We start from the raw sequence: 18,083 nt of genomic DNA on the forward strand, positions 1-18,083 counted from the left end.
GATCTCACTAGCTCACCCTGGCTAAAACAGGGAAAAAGTTTTAGTTAGCACTTGCAGGGGAATTTTGAAAACGATCCCTGTTCATACATATGCAGGTGCTTGTAGTTAGACAGCCTTGGCATCTTTGGATGTCTGGTAAACCACCACATCACTTGTGAACGAGGAGGTACCATCTGGTCCATCTGCATCTCAAAAAGAAGTCTTTAATTAACATCATATGCTGTTTAGGGAAGGTGTGGTCTTACCATTATCAAGGTTGAAGCAGATCCGAGCTTCTTCCAAGTAAGGGGTGTCACTCTTAGACCGGAGTCTTCTGATGGGTCTCCGGTCTATGTCATCCTCAGAAGTTGCTGTCACCAGAGTGGGCACAGTGAGAAGAGTTGCCCGGCGAGCTGGTAAGAAGAAATAAATTAAGATGAAAATAGGTGAAGAACAGAGAAAAAGAAAGGGGGAGAAAGAGGTAGAAAAAGAATAATAAGAAGACTAGAAAAGATAAGAGAAGGAAAATCACTCAATGGAAGAGATGATCTGTAACAGGTAGTAGAACAGGCTGTTTGTTATAAGGTCCTTGCCTTATATTCTACATGCTGCAGAATTTAAGAGCTGCACTGAATGATACCAAGAAAAGATTGCTGTCTTGTGTGCAAGACACAGGGTATAGCTCTGTTGTTGCCACAGATTGCATGTTCTAAGTTCCTAGTTTTGCCACTGAAACAGTTCTTTTCTCAACTTCCCAATAGCTGCAGTCTCTCTTTTCCTGAATGCTGTTTTTGAGGCTGTGATACCTGAACAGTGGAAATGTTGAAGTGGTCGATTAATTTTCAGATATCAGTGGAAGCTGTACTTGGAACACATAATGTGATCGTTACACTTGACAAGATGCAACTATTCCAAAATTCAGTTTCTTGTTGTCTTGCCTTGGACATTTAAAATTAACAGCTACTTTTTGCTCTTGATCACTTTATGTCTTAATTGTTGTGGAACAGGGAGAAACATAATTTTAATTCTGTAGGAATTTTGTGAACACATAAATTCATTAATATTGTAAAGTATTCATATACTTTAGTGAAGCACCAATGAAAAATCCACGAGGAAATGAAGATTTCTATCTTCTAAACAGGATTTAAATGGCTTGGGGCCATGCATTCAAGGAGGAGAAAGCAAAATATTTAATACTGGCTCATTAAGTGGGCACTGCCCACTCCATGCACTGATGAAGCAAATGATAGGATAATAAAAAATTTCTGTCATCATGCAATTAGAAGCCCTACTATACTCCATATGTATAAGGAGACTGAATTAGTGTTGAAGAAGCAAGGTTCATTTGGGCATTGCCTAGGTATTTAGCTCTGGACCTTATAGCCTTGATAATGTCCCTTAATGTAGGTGTTTTTTATGTGAAATGGAATTATGAGTGGCTGTTGAATGCTTTGGGCATTAAGCCTATAAATTACAAATCACAAAGAGAAGAGCCTCTATAAATATATCCACCTAAGCTCTCTCTCTGAGTAGATAAAAGATTATCACAAATGCTAGTTGGGATCTGGCTGATCATGAAAGCATGAGGACTATGCACAAGTACTTTCTCCTCCACCTCATATATAATTTGAAAGAGAGTTTCTGCTTGAAAGCCTGTCCTTACCTGTAATGTGGGCCGAGTAACATTAACTACCATGCAGAACCCTGTAAGAGCCTAGGAGGCTGAACTCTAAATGCTTCTTGCTGTTGGGACATTATCTTGCATGAGAGTCTTTATCTCAGGGCTTTTGTAAAGCATCACACTTCAAATAACTAACAATGAACTATATTTTCCCGTTGGGACTGGAGAGCATGACTGAGAGTGACTAAGAGCTTATTCTGCAACTTACTAACTGTGATTCTTTCTTTTAAAAGTTCTTTAGAGTTTCAAATGAGACCTGTCAATCAGTAGCTTTCAGAGGCCTAAAATCTGACTAAGGTGTTAGGTATGATAGCATATAATTAGTATAAGATAAAAAAGCTGTCATGCTCTATTTTTCAATTTGCAGTATTATGTAGTTAACTAAACAAGTAAATCTGTGCTGCTGGAGGTAGAGGTTATTTCTGGTCTAATTTACTTATTTTCTGTTTTTAAATAGATTTCTTTCAAGTTTTTGCTCATTTCTAACCTAGCATTTGAATTTGAAGTAAAAGCAAAGGGCAGGAGTTGGAATTGATTTAATGGGGTCAACTATTTAGATTAAGCTAAAGTAAACACTGCAACTAGGCTGTAAACCCTTCCTCCCTTGTAATAGGGAAGTACAATAATGAAGATAAAAGAGAATGGAAAATTTCTGCTATGGAAAATTTTATGCATTGCATCTTCAAAATTTACACTTAAGGAAGATTTATCTATGTAGGAAGTCAGAATTGTAAAAATCATCTCATAAAACAACCATGTAAAAGATTTGTCTTTTAAAACTGGCATTATTTAGCTGTAGTTAAAGTCAGTGAAAGGGCACCCATGCATTTCAGGGCTAGCTGTATCACAGCACAGAAGTATATCTGAAAGAAAATCCCAACACCAAACTACATATACATTTATAGTAAACAGGGAATAAGAGTAGGCTTTTTAATATAATTGTTTATAAATCATTTTTACCTTTTGGGTCAAAATATTGGGATCTGGCTTGTATTCATTTTGACTGCAGGTAGGTGGATGCTAGAAAATGTTTCTTGGAGTAATCATTATGTATTACTTTGACAACCATCATTATCTACCCTTTGTGTATATTACCAAAAGGAGTTTTCAAGAATGACTGGAAATTTTAAGTAAACATTGAAAATATTTCAGAGTAGGCTAATAAGTATTAAAACATTTTGTAATAAAAACCTAAGATCAATTCTTACACGGCCCTAGAACGGGAAAGTATAGCTGATCACATTCTGGTATCTACAGAGTAACACTGAATGTTTATACCTGCCATGAATGTAACTGTATACACTCTTTTCCTAATCCACAGCAATCTTTTTTTTTCCCAAGAATGACTCACCATACATTTTTTAGTAAAGCTGTCAGTATATGCCCAGTGTGATTCTTGGGCCCATCGCAGATAACCCACCAGTATCTCTAGCTTCAGCTGCTCTCCACAAACCAGCTCAGTCTCTGGGACACACTCTTAGGAGATAGTTTTTCAGGAAAATTCAAGACCTCTTGAAGGTCTTGGAGCAGTGAAATGACACTACAATACACACTAAGGGACCCGCTTACTCTGCAAATGGATTTGAGACTGGTGTTGAAAAGCTCAATTTAAGGAGCCACTGTAACAGCATGTGTAAGGGACCTCAGTCATTTTGTTAAATTCTTTCATTCTATTTTCATCATTCCTCATACACTCCAATTGGCATATTGTGGCAATTGTCTGGTATTTGTTAGGAAGGGAAAAAGTTTCTTAGGAAGGGAAAAATATCTTAAAACTATAAATGCTGTAACGTACATCATGTGACACGTTAGAACTGATTATATATAATCTTGCATTTATTTGTCTCAAAATATTGTATGTTACTGAAGTGCAACACAAGCATGTCTTTGGGAGAAGGGAAAATAAAATATGTAAATTTTTATATTACAAGTTCAGAGGCATTTTTAACATATAATTTCAATATATTTAGTTAGATCTACAGCTGGTCCCAATTTTTGAATACTGCTTAAAATTACTGAAAACATGAAGGGTGGTTTGCAAAGAATTTTTGATGCTTTCCATTTTTTCCATTAAAATACTTTTGCACATATTTTAATAAAAATGTTAATAGTAATTTTTATTTTCCAAGAACTACCTTTATGTTTTGAAGAGTTATAGTATTGATTTTTTTTTAAGACTTGTGTTATTTAGAAAAAAAAGTAATTGGAAAAATTTCAGAGGTGAAATGGCATCTTCCTAAAAATTAATTGGAGGAAACATGGGATATTAATTTAGATTTTTCCATCCACTTTTACCAGTCAGCCTTTATTAAAACAGCTCATTGTTGACACAAGTACCCTGGTCATTTCTGACTCAATAGGGTCTTCACCTAGAAACCCTAATTTGCAGAGTAGATTTTGATCTCAAAGTGGCAAATCTTTGAAATATGATTTTTATCTTAGTACAAGTGAAGTGCTAAAACGTTTCTTGTAGATGTCTAGATGTAGAAAAGGTGTGTTTCTGATGAACAGAGTCACAAACAGCTTCAAATAACACTGAAATAGCCACAAGGGGGATGCTGGTTTACATCAGAAATCTTAAAGTCTTTTCTGAGGAAAATCTCATTTCTCAGGGCAAATTTTGAACAACTTTGTAAAATACCTATGAAAATATTTTAATTGCAGTCCTACTCTTGCTGATTGAATAGGATTCTTCTTCCTTGCTGCTTCTTTTCGCTAGACAAACATCTTACTTTGCTAGAGAAAGATCTTACTCAGTTCTCCTTCATGCTTCTGTGGAGAGGGTTCACCATGATGTAACATATCTGCATGTAGATAATGCATGCAGAAATGTATTTTTAGCTAAATGGAAGTTTTAAAAATATGAGTTCGGGTACATTTTGATTCATCTAGCATATGATACTCCTCTTGCGCTAAAGAAACCTTATTAGGCTGTGAATATTCTTCCTTAAAGACAAACCAGGCAGTGGGTTCAACTGAATGTTTACCAGGAAAAAAGATCTTTTGGTCTGGTTTAATTCCTCTTCACTTTATCAGTTGCATTTAAAAGAAGGAAGGACAACATTTGAAGGATTAGATTTGGGAAATGGAGTATGAGTGGCAGGAGAGGCAGAGGGTGGAACATGTGGAGAGGACATAATTTGTCATTTATGAAGAAAGATTTATAGGCTTGTGTCTCCCACATAAAAACACAGAAGCACTTGCATATGGATTGCTCTGTGTCTCTAAAGCAAAGCTGTTGAAATCTGTCTTGATGGACATCAGTAATCTGAAACAAAGTACATAGATACCTCGTATTCAACCACAGGCCCAAGGGTTGAAAACAGCACTACCCATGAGAAAAGATATCCATGTTTACACACACATTTGTTCTGTGGGTTCGTGGTATTTGGTAAAAGTATGCACAATATGCCTAACTAGCATTTTTTGTACATTTTAGGTGAAACTTGCTTGTTTCTCTGTGTCCAAAGGCATAGGCTGTTCTGAAGTTCTCAATAATGGGGATATGCCAGAATAGGAGGTGGGGAAAGGGTTCAAAAAGTTTGAAAAGGACGATGAAAAGGTTAATGTTGATCAGTTTCGTGATGGTATTTGAAGGTAGGGATATTTTATTAAGAGTGCACATTTGATGTCACTAACTCTTCTTCTATTGATGTCAGTCTAAGAACTAGTTATATCACATGAATAAAAAAGACCTGAAAGCTATCATAACTTAGAAAATATGTTAACATATTGGATGGATTAATCATAAAATTTTGGTGGATAGAGGGACATCTAGAGTGGAAGAATTCTGGGTTAGGATCTGGGAGTTCTGCAGCAATATGTTTTTATAAAATACTGGACCCAATTTAATATGCAAAAGTGAAGGACAGTAGCAATGAAGAGTCAGCAGTGATTAAATCAAACATCTAGAATGAATCAGCACTGACTGAATTAAAGTAAATGAGCAAAAATGAAGCACAGTGAAATAAATATTGTGGAAACATAGAGTAACAGAAAAATGTGGAATTAAAACTATACCTGAGAGTACTTTATTAAACCTTTTCAAGAAAGATGATTCCCTGAAATCTTTTGATCAGTCATGGCCTGTGTGTCCATACAAACTTGTTATCCCTGGCCATATGTACTATATTTTTATTTCCTTTTTTTTTCCTTTCCATTTTTTATTCACTCATGCTCCTGATGAATGTAAATTAATCAAATAAATTACAGGAATGTTGCAACCAATAAAAGCATACCTAATGTAAGTGTATCTGTAACTTATTTATAGGTACAATGGATACTTTAAGATAAACCTTCAAGAGGGTTTTGTTCAATTATTTAAATAGGTGCAGTGTTTCTTACCAAATGGCCTAGCAAGCAACTTCAAGGAATTTAGCAGAATCTTCAAAATAATCAACAAGTTAATTTTAAGTTGGTGTGCCCTCCAGATGCCAAAGGATGTAAGACTGGAAAAATGAACGCACAGCTCTCCAGGGAATTAGAAACTATTTGATTGAGTCAGAAGTCGTGTGAGAGCTGAAGCCAAACTCCCAGCAGGGACCTGAGAGTCCCACTGTGGTGCAAAGGTGGATGCCTGCAGCCCAGAGTGGCATCCTGACAACACACTGTGCAGCCCATGCTGTCAGACTGTGGTGTGGTGTTGCTAGAGGCACCAAGAGAGGCTGAGTCTTGGGCCTTCCCTCAGATCATGGCTGCAGAAAAGTGTGAAGTGCTGTCTATGATGGGCAAATCCCCTTTTATGGTAGTACCAAAATGCAACATACTAGGCAGGAATTATTCTTCTCAGAGTTCATCATGGGGCTCAACCCCCTTGTATACAAAGGGAGGTAGGGAGGGGCTCCTCAGCTCTCAATCCTGATGAAGCCTAGGCAAAAGCTAGGTACCAACAGCTCTGTATGACTCCTTGCACAGAGTGAAGTTGGCTGTGCTCAAGGCAGGTACTTTGACATGGTACAGCTGTTGGAGAGAGAGGTTTAAGAGGCCCTGACCAGCTTTGGAGCTTCTTGAGAAGGAAGCAAGAAGCCTCAGTAGCTGCTTTCTCCCTGATTTTGGAGTTACTCTTACACTGTGGCCACTGCCCATTTGCTGAGCAAGGCTGCAGCTGTGCCTGTGGCTGGCTACATTCCTCACTGATCCACATCCAGACTGCTGACTTCATGTCCTGCTTAGTCTCATTCCTGCCTCATCATCCATGGACTTGTCTGGTCATCTGGACTCCTGACTAAACCTGGTGACTGTCACCAGACCTGCTTGGCTCGTGTGCTGCCATGCTTTACCTCATAGGTGAGGCTGCTGCCTCTTTTAGTGACTCTGGGTTTACTTTTCCTCATGGAGCTGTTCACTTCTGCTGCTCCTCAGTGCCTGCCTGCTCAGCTCTATCAAATGTGAGGTCTTTTCATGCCTGAAAGCATAACTTTCATATAGAACTTCAAGATCAATGATGTCTCTCCAAGACATGGCTACAGCCAAGATGGAATCTGTACATTTACAGCTCTGGATTGCAACTTTACCCATTTCTGAGGAAATTACTCCCTTTGCTGAATTAGATCCTATCTTGCCTGTCCACACACCATTCCACTATGCAAACAAATGCCATTAGCACAGATATATTTCACTCAAGTTCACTGTCTAGGCTTTCATAATCAGTATAGAGGCAAGACTTCTATTAACCCAAGGAAGATGTCTAAGATTAGGTGAACCTTGCTTTTAAAATTACTTTTTATCTGATACATGCCAAGCTAGTTAGAACTCTTAGGTGGAAAAATCTTCACTGAGGTCACCTAAGGGATAAGTGAGCTAAATCCTATTCCAGGCCACATTATATCTTTCAGCCCTTGCAGCTGAAAGCCGTGAATGATTTGTATTTAGAATACATTTGCAGCCAAGAACAACCAGTATCTTCCAGACTCTTCAGAAGGTGAAGGTTTTTTCGAAAATGGAAGCCTAGCTTCATGCTTAGCTTTCAGATTCAGGCTCTCCAAGGGCAAGAGGCTGGATCCAAGGGATCACAGTCCTTTCTTTCCCTGTTTCTGATTTGCAGATGCGTCACCAGGCATTACGCACTTGGCAAGGACATCCCACCAGCTCCTAGATTCCAACATACAGTACAGAAGAGACAGTCAGGAGGGCTGCAGAGCTTAGGATATTTCTGGCTTGTGTTTGAAGACTACAGCCAGCTGGCTTCATTTACCAAGTTTTCTAAATCTAGCTAATCCTACTGCCAGATCCAGCTTTGTGACTTTTCCATTCCTCCTGCTTCACTTTCCTTGAAGGAAACAGGGAACAGCTGTTTGAACAGCAGATACAGCCTGAATGGGCATGCATTTCTCTGCTCTGTGCTCAGCCCAAGGAAGTGAGGTGATGGCTGCTCCTGCAGAGGAGAGGATGGGAGAGGTGGCAGCTCATAAAGTAACACCTCTCTCCTCCTACCCTAAAACAGCAAAGGCAGTTTGCTTCTTTCTGCAGGACTAGGAACAAGGTGTGGGCATTAGTGCAGGCAGTAAGGCATAGAGAACTGGTGGATTAGTTGCTGGAGGATAAAGCCCCGTCTCAGTCTGTTTGTTGAGGTCAGAGTATCACACATTCAACTACACAAGACCCCAGGACAGGTCGAATTTGATGTCATCAGTTGTCAGTGACATCATAGCTCTTTGAGTTCCTTCCCAACATTTTGTAGTCCTATTCCTTCCCTTCTCTTCCACCCACAAGGAATGGCTACAAATGAGAATAAGTGCTTTATTGCTGCCATTTGTAACATTGTCATGTCATTAATGTAAAAACACTGGAAAGATTTTTTTCTTGATCTGGAGTACTAAAGGGTTGAGATTTTCAAATCTCACAGAAGAGCTGAGTGGGTCATAAACTCCCATTCTACATTCTGTAAACAGAGCACTTTGTAATGCTCTGTTAATATATAATATAATAATATAACTACAGTACTAATAATACATATATTGTTTTCTGATGTTGTTTCTAATTAAAAGGCAGAATACTATCGCCTTCTTTCACTCAGTTCTTATTGCAGTTTTAATGCATATACACATGCCGTTTGATAGTGCAATTTGCTAATAGCATCGTGTTATTATATCAATGTCAAATAGTTACTTGCAATCCCATTAGGCAGATCTGTTGACAATGCTTTCTTGCAGACCTTTTATTCAGTTCCATACAAGCTACTTGAGCTATGCTATTTATTGCAGATGAGTGCCTCACATTCAGTGTGTCTTGGGGATGGTTTCAGAAAGTTAAAGCTAAGGGAGTTAGCCCATTCCTCAGAAGGTAGAGAAGGAAAGAAATATGTTGGTTTTGCCTATGTTTGGAGATATCAAGCTGTTATCTCATATAGAAGTGCTTGTTTTTTGGAAGACACCCTTAAAATTTGGCATAAGATACAAGGGCAAGAGGAGTTAGCAGTGCTGTATAGGCAGCATGAATGCATACTCAATAGTTCTTCTGTACTGGGGCTAAAGTAGCTGAGAGAAAGGGGATATTTAGAAGTTTGGGGCTATAGACAGTGAAAAAGGCATTTACGGCAGAAAAGCTTGATGATTATTATTCTTCCAGAGGCTTATTATTTGGCCTGCTGAAGCTGTCTGTGGCACCTCAGAGATGCTCAGTGAAAGCCTCCTGAAATGTTTCTGCACAGGCCACATTTTGTCTCACATCCTACTGCCACTGCAGTTGTTCATCCGTTCTTCCCCTCAAGCACCTTTCCTGGGTGCCAGGGGGCTGCTGTGTTGCAGCATTTGAAAATGTAAAGCAGAAGCATTGTCTCTTCTGTGCTCAGAGCAATTTCTCTGCTGGCACTCAGCTTGTTGGAGAGCAGCTGACTAGGAATATGAAGAGAGGGGAGGTTACAAGAGTTTGGGGAAGAGGCCTCGCCTCAAGCATGTAGAGGTAAGAGATGCAAAAAGCAGGAGCTGTGGGAAATGCAGTAAAAGGAGCAACAAGAGAGATGAAAAGTGGAAGGGGACAGAGCCTAAGTGCAGCATGGATTTTCTATCAATGTTTCTAGTTGTGGAAGTAGTTAGGGTCTAGGGTGCAGAGAAAGCATGTAATTGGTGACTTTCATAAAACATTCACAAGCAAGGGAACAAAAAAATCTCCAAGTCTCAGTGATAGTTCCTATTTGTTTTGGCCAAGGGATAGAGTTCACATAACAGATCTAGAGGTCAGCCCCCTGCTGATGACATTTGTATCAAGGAATACAGTTCTGCATAATGGATTTTTTCCTTGTTTTGGATTTTAGTAACTGATCAGTACAAACATTTCTATATGTGCTAACAATATAATTTCTCCAAGTATGGGTAGGATAATGTTTTTTCAATCTTGCCTGCTTGGAAATAGCTACAGTGAAGGTGACCTGCACAACCCTTACTAGTCACCTTGTGCACATGACTGTAATAGACTTTCATTGCATGAAGACATATTCTTTCTTCCACAGTTGCCTCTGTATGTTGCAGTTCACAGAGCATTTGGATGATGTTGATAATTTGCTGTGTTTCATAAAGCAGTAAGATGTATATTCCTGAATTTTAGTTTCAATGGAATAGAAATGGTTTGTTTCCATAGAGATATCACAGAACAGTTATGGTTGGAAGGGATCACAGGAGGTCATCTAGGCCAACCTCTTTGCTCAAAGAGGGTTGAAGAACATATTTCAATATTACTTCTGTAGCAATGCCCTGGTGTTTGATGCATTTTAGAGATGCAGAATAAAAAACCAGTCATTGCCCTCAGCTGTTTTTTTCCCTGATTTTGTGGTGCTTAGTATTTGCTTCTCTTAATGCAGGAAGCTGTGTTGTGACAAGAAAGACTGCAACTGGTAAAAATGTTTCACAACAACTGAGGCAGCAGCTAAGCAGCACAGCATGTGCTAGGCAGCAGCACCTCAGCTGAGCCAAAGGTTAGAGGTGGTACTGCTCCTATCATGGGTTAGTGGCATCCCATGGGTGGATTACATCTTGGTCTGGGAGAATGGCCTCCAGAGGGAAGGCCAAACTCTGTTGTCCAGACTTTGCATATGATAGCAACCAATGGAATTAATTGTGGAAGAAAAATGGATCTCATTTTCAAAAAACAGGCAGTATGTAGGAGCAGAAATGGCTGATAGAGCTAGTTAGCTCTTACAGTTTTCTTGAATTTAATATGGTGTTTAAAGTTTAAAGAAAAAAAACAACACCCTTCTCTCTGAAAGTGCAAGTTTTCTCCAAATATAGAGCTGGTGAGAAAAACGTGAACTGACTTTACCAAAAATATCATCTATGTCGTGAACAAGTCTCAAAGTCTCAAAGTCTCAACTACATTAAAGGAGTGGATCTTGTTTACCCTTCCCCTCTCACCCTGCTGCTGCTCTGTGGGGGCCAGCATTTCACAGGGGACAAGGCAGACCAGTGAGAGCTGCTGTTTGCAAACCACCATGTGGGGGGACTGCCTCAGGGCTTTTCCAAACCAGTTTTTCCAGAATAACATTACCTTATGATCCTGACAGCACTGAGAAGCAAAAGGAGGAAGGGAAAGGACACCACAGGCTAACACAGCAAGCTGCAGGCCATTGCTGTCTTGTCCATTTGGGTTCTGCAACAGCAGAACCTGGATCCTGGCAGCTCTTTTTACTCCTGCAGCACACCCAGCATCTCTCACAGTTCTTCCTTATCCTCTGAGAGGGCAGATCAACCCCACCATTTTTCTTCTTGTAGTCCCTTTTAAAGCCCATACATTTTGAAGGCCTTACCCGGTGCCCTCTCAACACTCATGTCGATCACTGGCCCCTATCTGGCCCCATACATTTTACCTGTACAGTTAAACTAGTAATTTTTAGTGCCAGAGTTTCTTACCTTGGGCTCCTTGACTGTAAAACAGTCTGTGAGCAGACTCGACATCCAAAAAGTAGTCCATTTTGAAGGTGCGTTGTGTTTGTGTACGATACTCCGGTATGAACGATCAGTCAGATTCCTAGAGAAGATTACAGAGATGTCGGAGAAAAAAGCTGGTGGGTTTCTTTGTGGAAAGAACTGTGTAGGCAGTCACTAAAGTACTTCATCTGGCATATTAGGGTCAAAGTATTTTCAAGTCACTATTCATAGAACTTCATAAGCATCCTTTTCTCTTTTAGAATGTTTGATTCAAACCCTTGTCTAAAGACAAAAAAGAAAAGTGCTACTGCAATATTAGCAAGATTCCTAGTATCTTCCTAGTACAATCACCTGTATTCTAGTCACAGTCTCCGTTTCTTAAGACACATACTTGGATTCATCTGCCCGTTACATTTGCTCTTGAAAAGAAAATCAGACAGGGACCTCCTTTAACCAGATTCCCAGCCAGTGTCTCCGAGTAGGCACTACTATAACAGACTACATCAAAGATTGCATTCTTGCCACTTATGCCAAAATGCTGCACTAGAAAGGAAGACACAATATTCTGGATATTTCACTCCACCTAAATGGACCAGAAGCCAGCCTTGCCTTCCCTCTCTCCTCTTGCTGACCAGAAGTAGGAGCAGAACACACCACCATCATTTTTAAAATATGTGGTAAGAGCAATCATTAAGGAATGGTAGGGTACTTCTAGAACTGTTTTGTAGCTAAGGTTCATATTTTTGGCATCCTTTTGAAGCTCAGCTCTGCCGAGATCCTAGATTACAACTCTCCAAGATGTACACTGAATTATGTTTGCCTATACTCCAGCAGAGTTCCTGGAAAAATATTGTGACCCTTCTCCAGCTTCATTACTACCTTCTGCATTTTATTCTACTCTTAAAAACTCACATAGAAAAACCAAGATTTGCAGAAAACACTCAACCTCGTTCTCTCACCCACACCACAGTTCACCACAGCATATAATCATAAGCATGCAAACAACTCTGAACAATGTGTATTTTAAGACAGACGGACAAATATACCTCTAGTTCTTTTCCGTGCAAACCTAACAAAAAGGTTTGGAGCAGGGAGTCTGACTCTTGCTTCAAGTAATTCCTTAAATTTTGCAGTGAAAAATCAGAAAACCAGGTTTCCAAAGCTTTACCTTTTTCCTTTGATTCAGTTCTCATCAATCAACATGCAGTCCTTTTAAAATTCAGAAGTCTGTCCTGATGAGAAAACTTTTACGTTCCATAGCAATTCACTTTACTGTAGCACTCCCAAAGCAGAAATGATACTTACTGCAGAGTATCAAGGGCTGTCTGGCAGTGGTGTAAGCTCCAGTAGTTTCAAGGAGGGTTTCTTTGATCTTACTAAATGTCCCCAGTGTAAGCAAACAATTTTGATTGTTTGATTGGAACTCTGATGAATAATGCATAACGTCAACTGGACTTCCTTTATCAGATAAAAATGGCCAGGAGATGCTGTTACTTAGCAACAGGAGGTGACACTACGTTCATCTCCCCCACACCCCCTCACCCTTCATACTAAAGAATTTAGCCCCTGATTTTGATTTGATAAAAACTTTCCCAAGGAAAAAAAAAATCTATATCAAGTTTCCTTAAGAATTTGTTTTACACTTCAGTCTTCCTTGTTGCATCTCATATTCTGAGATATTTTTAATGTTTCATAATGGTTAAATTTAAACCTAACATTGTGTTTTATCTAAGAATTTGCTTTCACTAAGTAAAATACCTGCTTACTTCATCATTTACCATAAGGGTAATGAGATTGTTTTGCTATGAATATAGTGCAAGTAACATCTTGAGAAGAGATTCATTTCTTATCTGGTACTGCTTGTTGGACAAGGCAGACAGAAAAGCAACATACAAAATATTTCAGTGATGTTATGAAATATATAGAATATTAAGAAACCTTTCCTATTACAGAATTCCTACTTAAAATAATTCATTCGTGAAGGAGCTCTAACATCTGATATAAGCATTCTCAAGGAATCATTGCATTTCTGCATAAGATACAGCCTCTTACAAAATACACAATGTAGCTTTTTTTAGAAAATGCACATTGACAAAAAGCCAGAGCAGCGAAAGATTTTAAAAATAAATAAATAAAATCAGATGCAGAAGTACTTACCAGTGTTACTGACCTCTTTCCATCCTACTGTCATGGAATAAGACTAAGCAAATGCAACCCAGTCTGTGAGCCAGAAAGAACAGCTTCTAATTTTCACTTCAACCTCGAAATGAAGAGTACTGAATAGAGAAAGGTGATGGATCTGCTGTTTTATATTATGATGAAATGAAAGCTCTTAGCACAGATCTGAGTAGAACTGCTTTTTTTTTATACTACATTAGCCTGCTAATTTGAGGAAAGTGAAAGGCTTTGTTTTACTGTCTTTTATCTGTTCTCTTTGCTACCCCCACAATTTAATTTGCATTTAAAATTATTCTTATGTCTCCACTGCACTCCAAGGTATGGAGCATTTTCTAATCACGATGAATGTTCAGTGTGGTTTTTTTGTGCAATGCCACTTTTATTCTGAGCCAGAAACATGGTGAGTAATTATAATTGCCAGCTATTTTCTAGAATGAAATACAGAGTGGTTGTCTGATGCAGTTTTTGATTTTTCCTTCATTTAGCAGTACATGGCAACAAACCACTCAGTCAAAGCATCAGTAAAAATATAAATCAAGGGGCAGAGTGTCATGGCATGATAGCTTAAACGTGCATAACCATAGACCATGAAAGCAGAATATGTTTCTACTGAGATATTTTCAATTATAATTTACCTTTTAAAAGTTTAAAAGTGAGCTTGAATAGCTAATAAACTGAGATATAGCAGTTATCTCTTTGTGGCTTCCAGTTGATCTAGTTTAGCATTACTGAAACTGCACATAGTTTGGAATTCTGACCAAGCCAGGCACTAGGGGCTAAGAAGGGCCATGGTATTAAATTGCATGGGCTTCTCTCACAAGAGGATCAGGACCTTGCTTTTTCCATCAGGTCTTTGAGAAGTTCCCCAAAGCCTTTTTGGAAATGAGTAAGAAATTGAAGAGGGCAGGGATAAAATGATCCTTTGATAAATTTAAACTCAAGAGTGCTGGTCGAGAGAAGTGTCAATAAGCAATCAGACCTAGTTTTCCCATTTTTGCAGATATTTTACTCAAAAGGTCAGATATAAATGTCTTCTGAATTCCATTGCCACCAAATATTACTGGTGCTCAAAACTGCTGGTTCTCAAAGATTGGATTTTTTTTTAGTATCAGAAAACTATATATTAAGAAGCATAGTTTTTTTTTGTCATTTGTTTGTTTTTAAGAAGAAACTCAAGAAGATGAATAAGCCCCCAGAGTACAGGGTTTTTTTGGGGGCAGGTTAGAAAGTAAGAATCCCCATGAAGAGATTACTACATGGATTCCCATTCCTAAGACTTATATTCCTTTCCAGAGCACCCAGACGGGGTCAAAGATAAGGAGAAGCTACATGAACTCCAAGTAGAGTCTGGTATGGCTGTTCCTATACTGACACTCCACTAAATATAGTTGAATTGAGTAGGTGTCTCACTGTGCCACCTTAGTGGAAGATCTGGTTTACCAAATTGTGTTCCTGTTTTCAGAGATGTGAAAAACGTTTTCATTCCTAAACACAAATTAAAGCAAAAGCAATCAGAAGAACACTGCAAGCTGCTTTCTTTGCATTTTTGAGAGTTGCTAGCATCTCCATCTTTGCATTTTGGATGGTTTGTATTTGCCATGGTGACTACTGAACAATAGCTGTATAGCTATATAGCTATATAACTGACCCTCCAAGCTGGCCTCTGATAATTATTGGATCTGTTATCTTGTGGAACAGGGGCCAATTGCCTGTTTAGCCCAGCTGGCATTCTTTAACATACAACCAGGAAAAAGAAGAGAGGCTGGCAGCTCAGAGACTCAGAAGGAAAATGAGAGACAGGAGCATCACTCACTCCAAGGATTATATCTGCCTGTTTGCAAGCAATATGGAGTACTTACGGTTTTTCCTCGGGACACAATCTCTCAGAAGGAAACTGGAAAAATGAAAAGCTTGCAAGCTGGAGAATGTTTAATAGCACCTATCCTTTACCCTTTGATGTATCCTCCTGATCCTCTTTGTTATGTCCCTTTCAATATGCACTGTCATTTTCAACCATGACTGGCAAGCAAAGTCATTGAAATCACCAGCAGCCTCTCTGCTGACCATTGCAAGATCATCCATCTTGATACTTTCATCCATCTCAGGCATTTACAGTTTATTTTAAATTATAGTGAAGCATTTCTGACAACTGCTAAGAGCTCTTTCTGACTAGGAAGCACTTAGCAACAAGAAAGGTAACAGCGCCTATATATTTATATGCTTCTGTAGCATTCATCACCATGAGGGAAATCCTTGCTTACCTGATTAGAAAATCTCTAGGATGGTAGTGTGGGCTCAGATTTGACCCACAGTCCAGGAAGAGCTCAACCCTCAAAAAAAGGAATCCAGCTGAGCTGAAAAGCCTGTATGTCTAAAGAAACATGACGGTGAAACAGATCTGTTTTAAGCATGATCCCAGATCAGGCTTCACATATCCCTGAGGCTCAGTGGGAAAGTTCTGCACAGCTCTCACGCTAAAGCACAGTCCATTGAGTCCATTGTGTACTCTGACTTGTTTTCCAAAGAACAGCAGAGCATCTCAAGGGACAGGACAGTGAAGGGCAGCAGTGGCCAGAACCAGAAACTGTACACTCTAGCTCTCTGTTTTACCTGTGCTCTGTCAAGGCCTGAAGCCAAACTTGCAAAACCTCTGCTATTGACTGGATCTCTTATCAGCATAGATCCCTGTTTAGGATAATGGGTGAAGTGATTTTGTATCTAATCTAAAGACACACAGGTATCTATATAGGACTAGACAGAGACTGAATGCTTTGTGAGCTAGACCGTTATACCAACCAGTCGAACTCTGCTAGAGAAATACTTGGAAAAAAACCTGTCACACTTAGGAAAAATTTGAAGCCAAAATTCCTGATCGTGAGCTTTAGTAACCTACTACATCACATTTGACTTTTTCCCAAATTAAAAAAAGAAAGCCAACAAAAAACCCTCCCAAAATCTCAAGAGGAATGTAATGGAACACTTGGCATTTAAAAGGAGTGAGAAAGGAGTGAGTAGCCTTCTGGTTCTTTAACAGTCAGATACATGTAGGCATTAGGCTGAGGTTTTTTCCTACCCTGAACTCTCTATTGAGAGCATAACTGTTACTGTAATGACTCAGAGCCTTGAAAAAAGAGTCTGCTGCTGACAAACACTAATATTAACCTGAAAGAAAGTGGGAGAGAGAATGTAATGTGTGACTGAAGAAGTGTAGGCAAGGTGATTATTACAGAGAGTTGTTTCCTGAGGGATACATTCAGAATAAAGGAAGAATATAAAAGTTTAAGCCCCTAAGCTGTGAAGAATGGGCTTTTTTAAATTATAATTATTAGTCTTGTACTTAGATGTGTTAAAAAGAGAGGATTGCTACCAAAATTAGGACACAAATATGTTCTCTATTTCTTATTTGTAATGCAAGACAGATATTATGATGTACTAACAAACAGCAAAAGACAAAAATATTCAAATGAGGTTCACAGATTCTTTACAGGGAGAGAGACTAAAATTGATGCTTTCAGAAGTTTCTACAAATTTTGTACAACTCCATTCTAATCCATTCTGGGATCTTTAGGCTGAAACCACAGAGGAATTTAAAGAGAGATATCCAGAAGAGGGTACTTCCAGTGGCACAGTATTTACTTTTAATGCTTCTGCCATAAAAGTTATCAATATCCAGAAACATTAAAGAGAATGTAAAGGTAGCTCTGGCTCTTGAGATCAGTGGAAGGTTGGGCAGTGCTTTCATAGCATCACGGTCACATTCTTGTTGTTTAGGTCCAAAGCAAGAAATGCATAGAGTCCAGTGCAGAAAAGATGAGCTTGAAAGGAGGCAGCTCTAGCATCGTGCGTCATGAACAAGAAGTTCAAGAAGTTGCAAGTTGAGAAGATCTTTAAAGTGCTGTCATTGAGAACAAAGGTTAGCTATCCTGCATAGTAAAAGCCTATTCTAAGATGATGTATGGCAGTTTGATACGCCTTCATTTGAGGGAGGAGAAATTGAAGTCATAATTATATGATAAACAGAGAAGAGAGAATTTGGGAGAGAATGTACGTTAAAGCCTATTTCCTCTAATCCTTATACAGGCAGAAATTCTTCTGCTTTAATAGACCTTCATAATTTTCCTCAATTACATGATTATTTTTTTTCTATAACAAGCTAGACAGGAATGGAAGAAAAGGAACTTTCTCTAGTTCTCTCACCCGAGCGACTTGGTGGAAATAGTGAATCACAGAGCTACCTGTGGCAAGGAAAGTGGAGAAAACTAGTAAAATAGGTGATTTGTGTAAGCCTGTTTTCACTGCCCCACCAGCATTCAGCAGTTAAGTAGGCAGATGCATTGTTTATTACTTCAGGAAGTAATAAACAATACATCCTCCTTTACAGTTCTGGC

The 18,083-nt window shown here is 38.9% G+C and overlaps 1 protein-coding gene across 6 annotated transcripts in view; it reads right to left on the minus strand.

Moving 5' to 3' along the window:
• Positions 1-13,975, minus strand: part of PHACTR1 (phosphatase and actin regulator 1) — a 297,287-nt gene extending 283,312 nt beyond the window's left edge. For 2 of the 6 annotated variants that reach the window (XM_015617568.3, XM_019005618.2), the window contains exons 1-3: positions 12,823-12,989; positions 11,500-11,617; positions 246-392 (exon numbers count right to left, since the gene is read on the minus strand). In XM_015617568.3, the coding sequence (XP_015473054.1) occupies positions 246-392; positions 11,500-11,560 (208 nt within the window). In that variant the 5' untranslated portion in view covers positions 11,561-11,617; positions 12,823-12,989. Of the gene's footprint in view, positions 1-245; positions 393-11,499; positions 11,618-12,685; positions 12,801-12,822; positions 12,990-13,674 lie in introns of those variants that run through there. The other 4 variants (XM_015617571.3, XM_015617569.3, XM_015617573.3 and 1 more) reach the window with 4 other exon arrangements.
• Between the last annotated feature and the right edge of the window lie 4,108 nt (positions 13,976-18,083).

This window comes from Parus major, chromosome 2 (assembly GCF_001522545.3).
Source record: "Parus major isolate Abel chromosome 2, Parus_major1.1, whole genome shotgun sequence".
NCBI lineage: Eukaryota > Metazoa > Chordata > Aves > Passeriformes > Paridae > Parus > Parus major.